This window comes from Triturus cristatus, chromosome 2_1 (genome assembly GCF_964204655.1).
Source record: "Triturus cristatus chromosome 2_1, aTriCri1.1, whole genome shotgun sequence".
NCBI lineage: Eukaryota > Metazoa > Chordata > Amphibia > Caudata > Salamandridae > Triturus > Triturus cristatus.
The window spans coordinates 679434343-679451785 of record NC_140581.1 but is presented as its reverse complement, the minus strand read 5'-3'; the positions used below and the strand labels follow the sequence as shown (position 1 = coordinate 679451785).

The following is a 17443-nucleotide window of genomic DNA, read 5'->3' as shown; positions in this document are numbered from 1 at the left end:
CAACGCGGTATGGTTACATCGTGGTTTTAACAACGCAAGTCGTTACACCGACTTGCACTGGAGGGCGCTGTTGGATAAGGAATAGTGTGAATTACTTTCCAACACCTTCCCTACTGTACGTAGACTGGAGTTGGAATAGTAATTCACACTATTCCTATGTCCAGCGCCCTCCAACGCCAGTCGATGTAACGACTTGCGTTGTTAAAACCGCGATGTAACGTACCGCGTTGTAATGGTACGCGTTGTTACATCATACATCCGTGGCCAGCACTTGTTTTGGGTTACTAAAAATGATGAGGAATTTCCTCCCCTTGCTCCCTATCTCACATAGGAAAACTGCGGTCCAAGCCTTGATTACGTCCAGGCTGGACTATGTTAACATGCTGTACGTGGGCCTTCCGGACTATTTTCAAGAGCCGTACTTATGGTCGGACTCAGGTCACACATGACCCCTCACTTAAAGTCCCTGCACTGGCTCTCAGTGAAAAAGAGGGTACGTTTTAAAGCCCTGGTGCTGACTTTCAAGGCTCTTCACAACATCGGGGCCCCCTACATCAGGAATAAAATTCAGCTCTATAAACCGTCCAGAACCCTGCGGTCGTTGACCCAGCAACTGACGATCGTGCCAAAGTTCTTTCGCCCACATAAGGGGGGACGCTCCTTTCAGGTGGCAGTCGCGAAGCTATGGAGCAGTCTGCCACTTTCCATTAGACAGGAACAGGATCTCCTTAGCTTTAGGCGAATCTAAAAAACCTGGCTCTTCCAACAGTAGAAGAGACATTATGCTGTTATGTTTCTTACTGCTCTGCCTAGGGGTTAAGACAGCGCCGGGACACTCCCTGGAGTAGCCGCGCGCTCTACAAATACCCTGTAACATAACATAACATAACAAAATATAACATAACAAGTTAGGCCTGCCTGCTCAAAGCCAAGATACCAGCCGCTAACCCCGCCCCTTTTTTCCTTCGGTACCCTCCCCGCTCCCGCCTCCCAGCTGCTCCGCCCCCCCGCGCACTTGGCCATATATGGCGACCGTGCGACGCAGGTGAGTGTGACCTAGTTCTAGGACACCCCCGCGCCGCACGGCCACCAGCTGCTGCGTGTGCCTCCCTGCCTAACTGCCTCGCTGCCCGGCTGCCGCCGCGTGACCACGCCCCCTCCTTCGAGCGGCGTGGTCCGTGCTCGCCGCTTCTCACCCTGGTGTCATCGCTGTTAGAATTGCTGTAAATTGTTTATTTTTGACTTCTGTATTGCCTGTATTGCCTGTTTTGCTGTTTGCTGTTTGCTGTCCGTGTAGCTGCCCTCCGTCTTCCCTCCCCGCTCCCTGCTTCCCGCCACCGCCGCTAACCCCGCCCCTTTTTTCCTTCTGTACCCTCCCCGCTCCCGCCTCCCAGCTGCTCCGCCCCCCCGCGCACTTGGCCATATATGGCGACCGGGCGACGCAGGTGAGTGTGACCTAGTTCTAGGACACCCCCGCGCCGCACGGCCACCAGCTGCTGCGTGTGCCTCCCTGCCTAACTGCCTCGCTGCCCGGCTGCCGCCGCGTGACCACGCCCCCTCCTTCGAGCGGCGTGGTCCGTGCTCGCCGCTTCTCACCCTGGTGTCATCGCTGTTAGAATTGTTGTAAATTGTTTATTTTTGACTTCTGTATTGCCTGTATTGCCTGTTTTGCTGTTTGCTGTTTGCTGTCCGTGTAGCTGCCCTCCGTCTTCCCTCCCCGCTCCCCGCTTCCCGCCACCGCCGCTAACCCCGCCCCTTTTTTCCTTCTGTACCCTCCCCGCTCCCGCCTCCCAGCTGCTCCGCCCCCCGCGCACTTGGCCATATATGGCGACCGTGCGATGCAGGTGAGTGTGACCTAGTTCTAGGACACCCCCGCGCCGCACGGCCACCAGCTGCTGCGTGTGCCTCCCTGCCTAACTGCCTCACTGCCCGGCTGCCGCCGCGTGACCACGCCCCCTCCTTCGAGCGGCGTGGTCCGTGCTCGCCGCTTCTCACCCTGGTGTCATCGCTGTTAGAATTGTTGTAAATTGTTTATTTTTGACTTCTGTATTGCCTGTATTGCCTGTTTTGCTGTTTGATGTTTGCTGTCCGTGTAGCTGCCCTCCGTCTTCCCTCCCCGCTCCCTGCTTCCCGCCACCGCCGCTAACCCCGCCCCTTTTTTCCTTCTGTACCCTCCCCGCTCCCGCCTCCCAGCTGCTCCGCCCCCCCGCGCACTTGGCCATATATGGCGACCGTGCGACGCAGGTGAGTGTGACCTAGTTCTAGGACACCCCCGCGCCGCACGGCCACCAGCTGCTGCGTGTGCCTCCCTGCCTAACTGCCTCGCTGCCCGGCTGCCGCCGCGTGACCACGCCCCCTCCTTCGAGCGGCGTGGTCCGTGCTCGCCGCTTCTCACCCTGGTGTCATCGCTGTTAGAATTGTTGTAAATTGTTTATTTTTGACTTCTGTATTGCCTGTATTGCCTGTTTTGCTGTTTGCTGTCCGTGTAGCTGCCCTCCGTCTTCCCTCCCCGCTCCCCGCTTCCCGCCACCGCCGCTAACCACGCCCCTTTTTTCCTTCTGTACCCTCCCGCTCCCGCCTCCCAGCTGCTCCGCCCCCCCGCGCACTTCGCCATATATGGCGACCGTGCGAACGCGCAGCGGTCACGCGCAGCGGGCGCGCCGATTGTGCGCCGAAGGCGCGCCAAAGGTAAGCCCGTCTGCGCCCGTCCGCGACTGGACCGCGCCCAGCGCCAGGACCCCTGGCCCACGAGGACCCCGGCCGACTCACCTGACGTACACCGCCGCCACCCTCATCGCACTCAACACCGGCCGATTCCCAGGATGCTACCAAGCCACCCCACGTCGCTCCCACGGACCCTTCAGCTGTCACGCCTGCAAGTTCACCTGCATCCGGACCTGCCCGCCACCAGCACCTGGCAAGCCGAACACCAGCAGCAACCACCTCAAGTGCATCCTCCTCAACACCCGCTCCGTCCACAGACACGCCATCGAACTCTGGAACCTCCTAGACACCACAGCCCCGGACGTTGCCTTCCTCACGGAGACCTGGATGAACGCCTCTTCAGCGCCCGACATCGCCATCGCCATCCCTGAGGGCTACAAGATCACCCGGAGGCACCGCACCGCCAACCAGATGGGAGGAGGCATCGCCATCATCCACAGGAACACCATCCGTATCACGACCAGCACCGACAACTCCCTAACCACCGCCGAACACCTGCACTTCCAGATCCACACCGACCCGAAGACCACCCTCAGAGGCACCCTGATCTACCGACCCCCGGGACCACGCACCCAATTCAGCGAGGACATCGCCGACTTCGTCAGCCCGCATGCCCTCCCCTCCGCTGACTACATCCTCCTGGGGGACCTCAACTTCCACCTGGAGAACAACAACGACCGCAACACCAGCACCCTGCTCGACAACCTCGCCAACCTTGGACTCAAGCAGCTGGTGTCCACCCCCACCCACCTCGCCGGACACACACTCGACGCCGTCTTCTCATCCAGCACAGACATCGCCTTCAGCCACGCCACAGAACTTGACTGGACGGACCACAGCTGTGTCCACTTCACCTTCAAAAGAACGACGATCCACCACCACCAGCAACAGGTTGCCCGTAGAAGCTGGAACAAGATCACAGCCGACCAGCTCGCCGCCTCCCTGAGCCAGCACCCTCCTGCCAGCTCAGCGAACCCCAGCCAGGCCGCCGAAAACCTCATGAAGTGGATCAGCAACTGCGCGGACGAACTCGCCCCTCTGAGGACCCCGCCCAGCAGACCCGGCAGCAAGAAGGCCCCATTGTTCACCGTCGAACTCAAGAGCTCCAAGAAGAACTGCCGAGCCCTTGAGAAAGTCTGGAGAAGGGAACCAACACCGGACAACTTGACCACCCTCAAGCTCGCCACCCGGAAGCACCACCAACTGATCCGCGCCGCCAAGAAAACTGCATTCAAGGACCGGCTGGACAACAACGCACACAACTGCAAAGAACTCTTCAACATCGTGAAAGAGCTCTCCAACCCCAGCGCAGGAAACAACGACATCACCCCATCGCAAGACCTCTGCAACTCCCTCGCCTCCTACTTCCACAACAAGATCGCAGACATACACAACAGTTCAGCATTCATCCGACGCACGCCACGACCACAGCAACGCCGCCCACCACCACCCTCCGCGCCTGGACTCCGATCAGCACCGAAGACACCGTCCGCATGATGAATTCCGTCCACTCCGGATCTCCGACCGACCCCAGCCTTCACCACGTCTTCAACAAGGCAGACGCGGTCATCGCACCCCACCTGCGGGACATTATCAACACCTCCTTCGACACCGCCACCTTCCCTGAGAGCTGGAAGCACGCCGAACTCAGCGCTCTACTCAAGAAACCCACAGCGGACCTCACCGAACTCAAGAATTACCGCCCCATCTCGCTCCTCCCGTTTCCAGCCAAAGTCATCGAGAAGACCGTCAACAAGCAGCTGGCCGCCTTCCTCGAGACAAATGGATCCCTCGACCCCTCACAGTCTGGCTTCCGAGCCAACCACAGCACCGAGACCGCCCGCATCGCTGCCACCGACGACATCAGAGCCCTGATGGACAACGGAGACACAGCGGCCCTCATCCTCCTAGACCTCTCCGCGGCATTCGACACGGTCTGCCACCGCACCCTAGTACAGCGCCTCAGCAACGTCGGAATCCAGGAGAAGGCACTGGAATGGATCATCTCCTTCCTCGACGGAAGGACACAGAGAGTCCGCCTACCACCGTACAAGTCAGAGGCCATCAAAGTCATCTGCGGCGTCCCTCAAGGATCCTCGCTGAGCCCCACCCTCTTCAACGTCTACATGAGCCCCCTCGCGGCCATCGCACGCCAACACAATCTCAACACTATCTCCTACGCCGACGACACCCAGCTGATCCTCTCCCTGACCAACGACCCCGCCGCCGCCAGAGCCAATCTGCACGAAGGGATGAAAGATGTAGCCGAGTGGATGACGACCAGCCGCCTGAAACTGAACTCAGACAAGACGGAGGTCCTCATCCTGGGCCCCTCGCCCTCCGCCTGGGACGACTCCTGGTGGCCCCCCGCCCTGGGCACCGCACCCAAACCGACAGACCACGAACGCAACCTGGGCTTAATCCTGGACTCCTCCCTCTCCATGACCAGGCAAGTCAACGCCGTCTCCTCGGCGTGCTTCAACATCCTACGCATGCTACGGAAGATCTTCTGGTGGATCCCCACCGAGACCAGGAAGACCGTCACCCAGGCCCTCGTCACCAGCCGACTGGACTACGGCAACGCCCTCTACGCCGGTACCACCGCCAAGCTCCAGAAGAGACTCCAGCGGATCCAGAACGCCTCAGCCAGACTCATCCTCGACATCCCACGAAACAGCCACATCTCCGGACACCTGAGAGACCTGCATTGGCTCCCCGTCAACAAAAGAATCACCTTCCGTCTCCTCACCCACGCACACAAAGCCCTTCACGACCAAGGCCCGAGCTACCTCAACAACCGAATCAACTTCTACGCTCCCAAACGCCACCTCCGATCAGCCAGACACTCCCTCGCCGCCGTCCCCCGCATCCGAAGAGCGACAACAGGAGGAAGGTCCTTCTCCTACCTGGCCGCCAAGACCTGGAACTCCCTCCCTCCCGACCTGCGCCTGACCCAAGACCACCTCTCCTTCAGGAAGAAGCTGAAGACCTGGCTGTTCGAGCAGTAATGGCACCCCCTCCCCCCCCAAGCACCTTGAGACCCTACGGGTAAGTAGTGCGCTCTATAAATGCCTTGATTGATTGATTGATGGAAATAATGAGACCTACTCTGAGCCGACTGTGTTAGTAGCCTTGTTGCCAGTGGTAAATGTATATTTACTACCGCTAATAAACCACTTTTCAACAGAATCGGGGTCCCAAATCAGAATGTGTGATCAAGGTGCTGAAGGGAGGTACACTAGATAGACTGTGCTGCACTTAGCACCCACGGTGGCTAGGGCAGTGCATCCATCTTAGTGCAATGGCGATGCATCCGGGAATGGGGTAAGGATGAGGGTTTATGTTGAAGATGATTATGGCTGCATGCTTAGTGTGTAGAAGTGTCCCGGGTTGGATACGCTTCTGGGGGGATTGAGTGGGGTGTTCTATGAAAAACCCAAAAGCCCTCGAGAGATGTCAACGAGTGAGATTTTCCGCTACACTCACCACAAGGAGTTGTGGTTCATAGGGGCTCTGTCCTCAGTGCCTCCTTCATTGAGGCCTCCGTGTTCTCCAAGATTTGCAGGCAGTCCTCTTGCTTCGACTACTTGCAGCCCAGGGTTGCCTCCAGTACCTCGTTTTCACCTCATGATCACAGATGTAGGTAAAGTCACAGCTCACAGTCTGCAGTCGTCGTGTTCCTTCACCTTACCCTATGTATGGAGACCTTCCATTGTGAGAGTGGCAGGACCAAAGGCACAGCGGCAGCATAGCGGTTGGTTGTGGGAGTGGCCAGGTGCTTAAAGTCAGGCCCCCCAAGCATTAAGGCTTCCAGTTGTCTTCTGGCATCAAGGCCGCCACCTCACCTTCTAGGGCACGTCAGCTTATTGTCCAAGACAGCCGGTCGAAAAGCTGCTGGGGAACCTCAATCATTAGTTAGCGGGCAATAGGGTTGGCGAGAGCCTTAGTAGGAGCTAGACATCTTGGCCATGCTTGAGTTGTAACTCAATAATTAATTTTGTAAAAAATTCGAAAATAGCTAGAAAGTATTTGGTCATGTAAATATGGCTCGTTTTTGCCTGGGGAAGTCATCGTAGTTATTAAAAGGTTAGGCTGGTAAAATTATATTTCCTACCACCTCTGTGCATAATAATGACGTTCGCACATTTCACAACCTAGGCTTTCGTTGCCTGGACCAGGGAATGGAATGCGGGTGACCATAGCGGACAGTAAACGCTGGCAGTCATCCTTTGCCAGCAAGAAGCCTGCTATTCCTTTAAATACATGGAGGGCTTCCCTCACCAGAAGCCTTCCTTTTATGTGTGGAGGAAATGACGAACAATAAAGCATATGAAGAAATGGAGCAGGGCATTTCCTTAAGCTGCTTTTATTTTGTTTTGTTCATGACAAAGCACTGTACAGAGGTTGAGTAATACAGTGCAAACGTCAGGAAAGTAACAGATCAGATAACTTTGTGTTTGAATATCCCAACAGGCAGTCAGTCTCTTGAGGATGAGATTCCCAATAAAGGGTGAAGGATTGCACCTTTTGCTTCAACACTGAAAAGTATTTCAACATGATGTGTCACTCAAAGAACCCTGTAGTTACATTGGTCTAATGAATTTTCTTTTTACTCTTGGATACAGAGGTACAGACAGGGATCTTCTGTTGGGTGGGTGCACTAGATTCAGTCCATATGCAAGGTGTGCCAGCGGCTGAGGATAGACCGGGAGAAGGCTAGATGGCCCCTGTTAATTCAAACCCCTATACATAGGTGGAGCAAAAAACATAAATGCATTCAGGATTTTTTATACAGACCCTCTATGCGTTCACTCAAAAGGCATTTCAGTGCGAGATTTGTTGCACAAATACATTATTTCTGCATGTTCCTTCGCAGTCCCCCAACAATCGTAGACCCTGATTTAGAGTTCGGAGGACAGCTGTATGTGAGTCAGGGCTACGGAGTACATCAGGAAGGCGGTCCAAGTGCAGCGGAGTACCCTCTCCGCCAAACTCTAAGTCAGGCCCTTTGCAATTACATTTCAACGTAAAAAATGTGTGCTCATTTGCTATAAAATTGATGTCTATTTGAAACGCAGTAAAACGCCTAATGATCAGGTGAATAATTTACCACCTGTTAATGGAAAAGCTGATTTTTCAGTAAAAAGACTGAAATACCTGCTATCAAAACATTTCAATGGAATATGATGGACTGAATTAAGAAAGCATTGCATGCTGATGCAGACCATGCAAGGGTCCGCTTAGACTACTGAAACATATTGAATCAGTTCTGTAAACAATGGATATAAAGACAAATGAGCCCTGACTGTTACTGACAGGTCTTTGATTTTATCTTGTCTGCTAAATTTGAGTTACTTCTACATTTATGGACACCGTGGCACATTCTTAATGTCAGTTAATACATATTTCTATGGCCAGACCTCAAAGTTTGAACTACAGGTGTACCCAATAAATTATTGCATGTGAGGTCCTTTTCAGTAGGCACACACAATAATTGGCATGTAAAGACACAGGAGCTTATTTACAAGCCCATTGAGCCTCTGGTGCATCACTTTTCTTTTATGCTCCAGCGGGGCAGAGTGGAGACCGATATGTGCAAGGCCACACAAAGCCACTTTGCATGCCTTTTCATGGCCTTGTAGATATGGAGTCTTACTCTGCGTCAAAGAGGCGATGGGCATTGCGGTTTGTGTTCCCACGGAACACCCATAGAATCTGACGCATTCCCAGATTTACAAGGACTTGTAAAGAAGTAATGAGGAGAAATAACTAAATTTCTCCTCATGTTTTCCTCTTTCTATGTGTGCTACATTCTGCAGCACAAATAGAAGGAGAAAAACGCCTCCAGGGGCTGTTTTTGTGCAAGACGGCCCCCCTTCCTGCACAAAAATAATCATTACTACAATGCAGATAACCAGGGTACCAATGGGAAAGGTCAGGAATGCACCGTATATCATAACTACGATGCATGCCTGCCCTTTCGGTTTTGACACAGGGCGGCACAGCAGAGGGACTTGCAGGGCTGCCCTGCGTCATAACTTGTAAACGAGGCCCTCAATTTGTGATGGAACCATTGAATATTCTCAATCCGACTGATTGAGCTGCAGCGCTCATTTAATCAGTAGTGGTACTCCAGACATGGTTCTATGATACCATAGAGCATCATAGAGCAAGTATGCAGGGAAGGTTTATTTCAATGTGATGACGTAAAAGGAGAAAAGGAGAAAAGCGCAGTTGAGGCGGTTCCATGTTGAGTACCAAAGTGAATCTTCATCTTTGCTTGCTACTTTCATATGGAGAGGCTACTCTCGCCCTGCTTGTCTTGTACTCTTCTGAAATGAAGCACAGCTGGAATTGCTGAAGGTTAAGGTTTGCAATGTAGAACTCCTATCCCTAACGATCTGATGCTCTCAGTGTACCTGCTTTCAGGGCCAGGTGTTAGTGAATCGGTTGACACTCACCTGTTGCCTTTGCGTAAGGGGGAGGTTAGACGCCCCCAAAGTCTGGACAGATTCAATGATCTTCTTCAGCTTTAGATCCTGGAAGTTCTGGAAGGTTTCATTGAAGAGCTCCTTGGCCTTTTTGCCCCAGGCCTCTGAAAACTCCTGCTCCAACAGAGAAGCGTTGATCTGAAAAACAAGAGCAGGCGCAACGTGTTTACTGGAAGCAAACTAATAGATGTGGAATAGCTGACGTCGCCGCAGTACAACGCGCGCAGATATTGAGGGTCCTATCTTTTGCCTGAAACAACATTTATTTATTTATAAAGTTTTATATAGCGCAAACATGACCCTTGAGGGTATCAGAGCTCCTTACATGAAGGGGGAGGTATGATATAGGTGTGAGATCAAGAACCAATAGCATTTACGAACGAGGAACAGACATTGAGGATTAATAAATGAATATGCTTTACCTCCACAGGGTTCCAGCAATGTAGTAGTCAAAATCAGTAAATGAATAACAGGCAGGTATAAAGTCAATAAACAAAAGGTGTACCCAGGAAAGTCATTGATGTCTGGGCATGGCTGCTATCAAGGCTGGCATTTATAAACAAAGGGAAGGTAAGGCTGCAGGCTAAGTCTGTTCCTTTCCGTCGCTCCTCGTCAGCAGTGAAACTGCATTAACACAGGTGAACTTTGTGCAGCTCTGTGCAGCGTTCTAGTTCACTTCTTAGCAATTATCCACAGGGTCAGTGCATTCCCTGAGAGCGCTCACGAGCCTATGCAGCTTCAGGCCCATGAAAGGCAAGCGGAGAAGTAATGAAATGCTGGCCTCTGCCACTTGGTGGGGTGGCCAAATCGCCCCATGTTGACACAGCAGCATGCTTTCAGTGCTGGGCTTGCATTTAGCTTCCTGATGGGAGTTGTAGTCTTTGGATTAGCATGCACTATTTATTATAAAATTAAGTATCCTCAGATCAATGAAAAGCAAAATGGAAAGTTTTAAAACGTTCATTAAAAGTGATGGCATTTGAAACTGAAAACTAAAAATTAAGTCCGTATTCTCTTTATCTGTGGAAGTAGAACAAGTGCAGCAAGCGGATTTCAAGTAGGGACGACTGGAGGCCTCAACCGAAGCAGCACTGCTGTGCGTTGACGAAAAGAGAGCACGCCTTATGGGGAAAGAAGACAACGTGAGATACTAGTGGCCAGTATGCTGCTTAGTGTTCTAGAAATAAAACTAGATTTGGAAAAGATTAAACGTTCGCATTAAAATTATAATTTTGATTCTCACGTTTATTTGTGAAATAAATAAAATATTTCTTAATTTGTGTATGTTCGATGTATACTTGTTTCTGTATTTTGAGGTTCAAATTGTTTACGCGGGTGTCTCCGGCTTCCAGTAGTAATTAAGTGGGAGGCCACAGAAATCTACAAGTTAAGAACCGTTGACCTGTAGAATTAACATGCGGCTCCTGGCACACTGGTCACGTCTCTTCTTGTGTGGAGCTGAAATTCACCAAGCAACGGTAGGCAATCTCCGTACACGCCGCAGACCGAGGGTAACCACACGTAATTCCTGGTATGGGGCCAGTCTGGGTACAAGCAGCCTATGGGTGCTGCATGCGGCGGGAAACGTGGCGTCGTGAATCGTGCTTTTGAGGGGAGCTGAATGAAGATGAGCACTTTGTGTCTGTTGGTGATGCTGGCTGTGGTAATGTGTGTGGGTGCGTGTGGTGGCGGGAGGGACAGATCACCACTAGGGGACTGTTATGTTTTACCTGGTGGAAGATGGGTCATGTCTTCAAGGGAGGATCCTAGGTCTCGGGGAAGGGTAAGTGGTAGCTGTCACTGAGCCTTTGCTGTCTTGGGTCTGTCAGAAGAGGAGGGACAGTCTCTTTCTCCACTGACAGCTCTGTTCCAAAGAGGTGGTCCTCTCTTTCTACCAGACTAGTTGATTCTTCCTCTGGAGGTGGGCACTATCGGAGTATGCTTTACCTTCGGGGTCTCCCCTGAGAATCGCTGGCGCACGCTCCCACTACGGCAAGCTTTGTCTTGGTGTTATTGGATGGGGGGGGGGGTGGTACTCCCCGTTGTACCTTACTCGTCTTTCTAATCTAGCGCTCTCTCTTTCCCGAAGGCCTGTCGCTCTCGGGTGGCGTATTCCGTCGCTACCAGCCGCGCCCGGCGCTGCTCAGTAACGGTCACAAAGCCGATACAGCACGGGGCCGAATGGCAGAGGGTCTGGGGGTTGCGGGGAAGGAGGGGGCCGAGGCTATCCTCTGATGGCGCGGAGATACGAGGCAGTATGGAGATCCTTGTCCAAAGGGACTGAGAGGGCTGCCTCTCGGGCTCTTCCCGATGGAGGGAGTCCAGTTGTGCTTGACGAGAGTTCACTTCGTGGGGCGGGGGCAATGGAAATTCCGTCTCTAGGCGCTACTTTCCCGAGCCTGGGGGTCGGGGGGTGTTTGTCCTTGAGGGGTCCTTTCGCATCTGCTGCTGCTGCCTTCAGCTAACGATTGTAAGGTGATGGAGAGTGGGGCTACTAGTGGGGCCTCATGGCGGTGAGGATGCGGTGCGGGAGTATTCTCTGGAGTGCGGGGGCTCCTCTCGCCCCCAGACGCTACTCCTCCTTTACCGTGGTGGCAGGCACACTCTGCCTGTTCCAGCATCCAGTCTGAGCAGTAGAGGCACAAAGCCTGAGGGGGCGGATGAAAGGGAGGAGTTTGCGGGGGCGGGAGGAGGAGTCTGCCGCCCGGACACTACCCACACACATAGAACCCGCAGACCTGCAGAGACCCCCCTTAATAGTTACCCTTAGCCCTGTGTACCCCCACCGATCCCATATTGACACCCGGCGCCTTGCAGAGCCACCGCCCTCCATGTATACTTTCCTCCACCACATTGGGACCATAGCCACGCAGATACATTCTGCTTGTCAGCCTGGCCACTTCATAATATTAATTTGCTTAGGCGCGAAAGTAGGGAAGCAAGGACGGCGGAGGCTCATAGATTGGCGGCATTGAGCGGCTGTTTCTGGGAGCCGGAAATGAAGGTGACAGACTGCGGTGCCCTGAGCCTTGCTGCCTTTCTCCGAGGCGAAGCAGAAATGCCTCGGAGAAAGGCAGCGGCGTTTCCGGATTCGGGGGCGTGTTTTGCTTTTCTCTCCTCTTGCCATTGGCTGGTGGAGATAATTAGAAAAGTTGAAAAAAACACGCCCCCGAATCCGAAAAGGACGGGGCCTGTTCGGAGTGACGGACCTCTTCTCCAATGGCTGGCCAGCATTCAAGAGGCCAGCCAATGGAGAACAGGGGAGAAGAGGGGCGGGTTCAAGCCCCTCTTCTCCAAGTCATTATGTCTCGCGAGCGAGACTGCGCAAGCGCAGCCTTCCCTAGCCGAGACCTAAAAATAGAGAGAACTGGACCAAGAAACTAAGAGCAGGCCAGCAGGAAAGGAGGCGAGATACAAAATGAAGAAAGGCAGGAAGAAACTATGAGACATGAACAGCAAAAGAGAGTAAGGGAAAGAGGCACACAGGCAAAATCCAGGCAATAGAGCCTCCCTAAAATGCTTGCCAATTGATATTGCAAAATGGTTTTAAAACCCAGCTTTCAGGGTAACGATGTAATTCCTAAGAAATATTTCTGATAATTGATAGGAAGGACAATTACAATAAACTATAGATTCAGCCAATAGGAAATCAAAATAACCAGATTTTTTTAACAAGTCATATATATCACAGTCAAAAAACGGGCAGAGTAGATTTGGGTACAATACATCCACCTCTGTGTTTGCATAACACTTGTATTTCACCTGGTCTTCGGTCCTGTGGTTGCTCTCATGTCACCACAGCCGCTCTCTGTCATTAAACGACCATAATAGGAGAGTGCTTGTTACATTCTCAGTGGCGAGTACAGAGGTAGCCCAGGGTGCATTTTGAGTCATAAATCAATTTTTCATTTGCTTACAAACTTCCAGAAAAGAATCGACCTGCAAACAATGTTAAATAATAGGAACTTTATCTGCCTTTTCATATAAATGGCAAATGTAGTGTGTTAGAATGGGATTTCTGGTTGGCTAGGGTATCCACCTAAACCAGGCAGAACCCACCACTCTAGTCAGGGTAAGGAAGTTACACACCCAAGATAACCCCTGCTCACCCCCTTGGTAGCTTAGTAGAGCAGTTAGGCTTTTCAGAGAGACAATCTGTAAAGTGTTTGCGCAACAAACACACACCAGTAACACACAGGCACACCACAATAGAGACTCCACATCAGTTTATAGAAATATCACATGTATTATATATAAAAAACATAGACCACAATGACATAAATCAATATTTACTTTCTCACAATTAGACAATAATCATAATATCATATATAGTGCACGGATGCAAATACTCATTTCTTGCACTGGACATAAATCACTATGATTTCATTACTGGGTAAGAATAGGCCAAACACATTAAGAAAAAAGAGGCCAAACACATTAGATGACCATCATTTCATTACAGGAAAAAATAGGCAAACATATTAGGAAATATAAGCCAAACACTTTAGATCACCATAATTGCATCACTGATTCTACACTGGGCCTTAGATTTCTCCAGCCAATGTAAGCCCATTACAGGCCGTTCACCAACGGGTCAATTTATGCATGTGTGCGTGGATTAGTATCTGGAGCCACCCGGGGTTGGATCCCAGGCTGCAAAGGCCGGTGCGCCACCACCAACTGTGTGGTAGCTGATCTGGATGTACACCCCCTTCCTTGTATGACCGTGCGGCTGCTCGTGGTCCCGCAGCACCGCGGCAACGGCTTTGGGAGACAAGGTGGATGGGGGAAGGGCACTCACCCAGGTCACCTGGCTGGGGCCAGCATATTCCTTAGGTCGGCGCCACTGCTTCACGGAGCAGGAGCCGCAATGGGTTTCCTTCCCTGGTGTGCGAGCGGCGAAGCGCCTGGTTATTGGAGCACGTCCTTGTCGTGCTCGGGCTGCCCGGCATCCAGCGGAGTCATGCCTTCTATTCTTCGCATCAGGCAGTTGCTAGGCAACACCTAGTGCCCTGCGGCTTTGGTGGAGCAGCCGCATAGGGATCACAGGTTTTCCTGTGCATCAGGACTAGATCGGCTCCAGACTCTGGCCCCAGGCGGTGTACGGGGTGGCACCCCAGGCAGGTTGTTCCTTCCTGAAGGCCTGCTGCATAGAGCCCCCGAACTTTCAGGCAGTAAGTACACAGTGCTGTACTAGAGCCAGGCACACAGCGTGCTGGCAAAAGTGAAGCACACAGAGCACTGGCAAAGCACACAAAGCTCTTTGAAGTTAACGGTTGCAAAGCATGCCACATAGAGCTGTGCCAAAGTAAAGCTGGGAGAGCACAGTACACAGAGCTCTGCCCATAGTAAAGCTTGTAGAACACAGCACGCAGAAACTTTGATGTCCCTGAGTTTCCCAGAACAGGAGGCAGCAAATACAGGTCTTTGGAGAGTTTTTCACAGGTAGGATACCACAGCAAGGCAAAAAGAGTCAGTCCTTGTTCTCCGCTACACACAGAAGCAGCAACTGCATGCCAACCCACCCCTCACTCAGAAAAGGCAGTGCTCCTCACACAGTCCTTCCGCTCTTCTTCTTGGCAGGGTCCTATTTTTACTTGAAGTTATATAAAGTCCTGGGGTTTTAGTTCCAATCCTTACATTCCATTTTGTTACTGTTCTCTTTGTGGCCAGGTTCTCTGAACCCAATCCAAACCAGTTCTGTCCTCCCTGGTGTAGCGTGACCACAGGGGGCGCAGACAGCATTGTGAGAAGGAGACACAGACTATTCAGGTGCAAGCAAAACCCCTCCCACCACTCTAAATACAAACCAGGTCTATTCTTCCCAGCGATGAGTAACCCAGGCAAGACAGGGCACACCTCAACCCCCTCTGCCCCCCCAGTGATTGTCTTGAGTGAATGAACATCCACAGCTCCTGTCACTCAAACACAAGATACTGAATACACAAACAGTCAGAGGCACACAGGATGGTAAAGTAAGAAAATGCCCACATTCTAAAAGTGCCATTTTCAAAAACAGAATTTAAAAATCACCTTTACCACAAGGTCCATTAATAAATTCTGAGTTCAGAGAGCCTAAACTCCAACTTTCTATCTTGTCTCTATATAAAGTCATACTTGTAAAATGTTACGAAGCAACTCCCATGGGACAGATAGCCTTTCAATAGTGAAAAACGAGATACACAGTATTTCACTATCAAGACATGTCTCACACATCAATACATGTCCTACCTTTCACATACACTGCACCCTGGCCTATCTTAGGGGTGCCTTACATGTCAGGATAGGGAAGATTTGGGCCTGGCATTTGCCAAGTCAACATAGCAGTTTACAACTGCACGCACAGACAATATGGTGGCAGGTCTGAGATATATTTACAGGGCTACTCGTGGGTTGCACAACCAGTGCTGCAAGCCCACTAGTAGCATTTGATTTACAGGCCCTGACACACTCAGCGCACTTTACTAGGGACTTACAAGTAAATCAAAAATGCCAATTATGGATAACCAATCATATCACAATTTATACAGGGAGCACTTGCACTTTGACACTGATCAGCAGTGGCAAAGTGCCCAAAAGCATCTAAGCCAAAAAGAATTAAATCCACTATACCATCACAAATAATGGGGGTAGAGGCAAAAGGTCTGGGGACACCATGCCAAGAATGCCAAGTCGAACATAGTGCATATTTGTTTCAGATGGTTTACATGTACCCTCAATTCAAATTCGCTGCTTGCTTGTTGCTTGCAATGACCAATTTACACTAAATTTAACAGATAGGTGCTCATTCAACGGGCAACTGTAATCCCTGTTTGGGTGTGTAGTTCCACAAAGTGCTCACGAATCTCAGACACCAGGGGCTGTATTATGGATACTGCCCCGGGGTCAGTACTGGCATGTGCGCTCCCTTCATCTACCTCCTGGGCACTATGAAATTACAGAAGGGGCTACATGCTCTTGTGAGGCTCCTTCTGTATTACTGATAGTGCTAGTGCACAGGTAACACCAGTGCTACCTTGAGAGGGGGTTCCCTCATTTGCGTGGCCCAATACAAATGTGGAAATCATTTTGCCTCTCTGTCAATAACCCATTACGGACGCTGGTGCAGAAGGAAACAGTCACTTAGGCGGAGCACTGACTGTGCGCCACAAAAAGGTGGAGGACTGCCAGTGTTCCCACCTGAAGACAGCCCTCTGGAGAGGGTAAAGAGGGTCCCATGAAACCCCTAAACATCTCCCTGCAGGCAGGTACAGTTACTCACTGCACTCGTCTGGAGGAGGATCTATGTCCCTTCTCCAACGTGCCGGTGGCTGTCGCGTGTACTGTGAATCATGTGCAACTAGTAAGCAGACACTCTGTATTTCATTGAATACACTTCCATCAGGCCAGCCACCATGGAGGCAGTTCATTAATTGTAATAGGGTGCATGCTCCCTGTCTGCAAGCAGTAAAACTGTTTAAAGGGGCATCCTGGGGCAAACAGGGACAGTGCACCCTGTCTATAAAATGGGCCCTGTCCCTGTTTGTGCCATGGCACACTTTTAAACAGGTGCGCTGTGCAGCGCAGTGCACCCTATCACGAATAATGTGCTGCTCTCGGGGCAGCAGTGAACTCGCACTACCCTCTGGGCAGAGCATTACTGAAAGTTGGAGCAGTTGTTTGAAGCCCACGATCCATCTTTTTCTGTGCAGGTAGCACCCACCTGCACTTCAAATGGGGGACAGAGATTCTCCTGTGTGCGGATGCAGTGAGTTATCACCCCAAAAATAACTAAATGAACATTTTAAAAAGTTGGTGGGTGTGGGGGCCAACGGAAGAGTAGGTGTGGAATAAAAGCAATGGATTTTAAGTGGGGGAGGGGAAAAATAGCTAGTGAGAGAGAGCAACACAGGGTGCTGGGGGGAGCCTACTAGAGAGAAAGCATCAAGTAGTGTAGGGGAGGAAGAGTTTCGACGAGTAGAGAAGCATACAAGAAAGAGCTTGCAACAGATGGAGAAAGCAACATGGAGCGCAGGGAGGGTGATATCTGGCAGCGTGTGAGAAGCACGCAACTGAGAGAACTAGAAAACACATGCACTCTCATGGACTGCTTCAGCAAAAAAGAACAAGCATTGGCATAGCCAATAGGTCTCACCTTTGGGACCTTTTAAGTGTGTAGCCATGCAACAGTTAAAGTTGTTGCACCAAGGATATTGTGCTGCATAACTAACTACTAAGCAAAACCTATT

At 51.4% G+C, this 17443-nt stretch overlaps 1 protein-coding gene across 1 annotated transcript in view; it reads right to left on the bottom strand.

Annotated features, from left to right (window-relative positions):
* The window catches only part of ACE (angiotensin I converting enzyme), a 298219-nt gene that overhangs the window by 189509 nt on the left and 91267 nt on the right, over positions 1–17443 (bottom strand). Inside the window, exon 2 of the mRNA XM_085632599.1 lies at positions 9186–9353. Within this exon, the coding sequence (XP_085488725.1) occupies positions 9186–9353 (168 nt within the window). The remainder of the gene's footprint in view (positions 1–9185; positions 9354–17443) is intronic.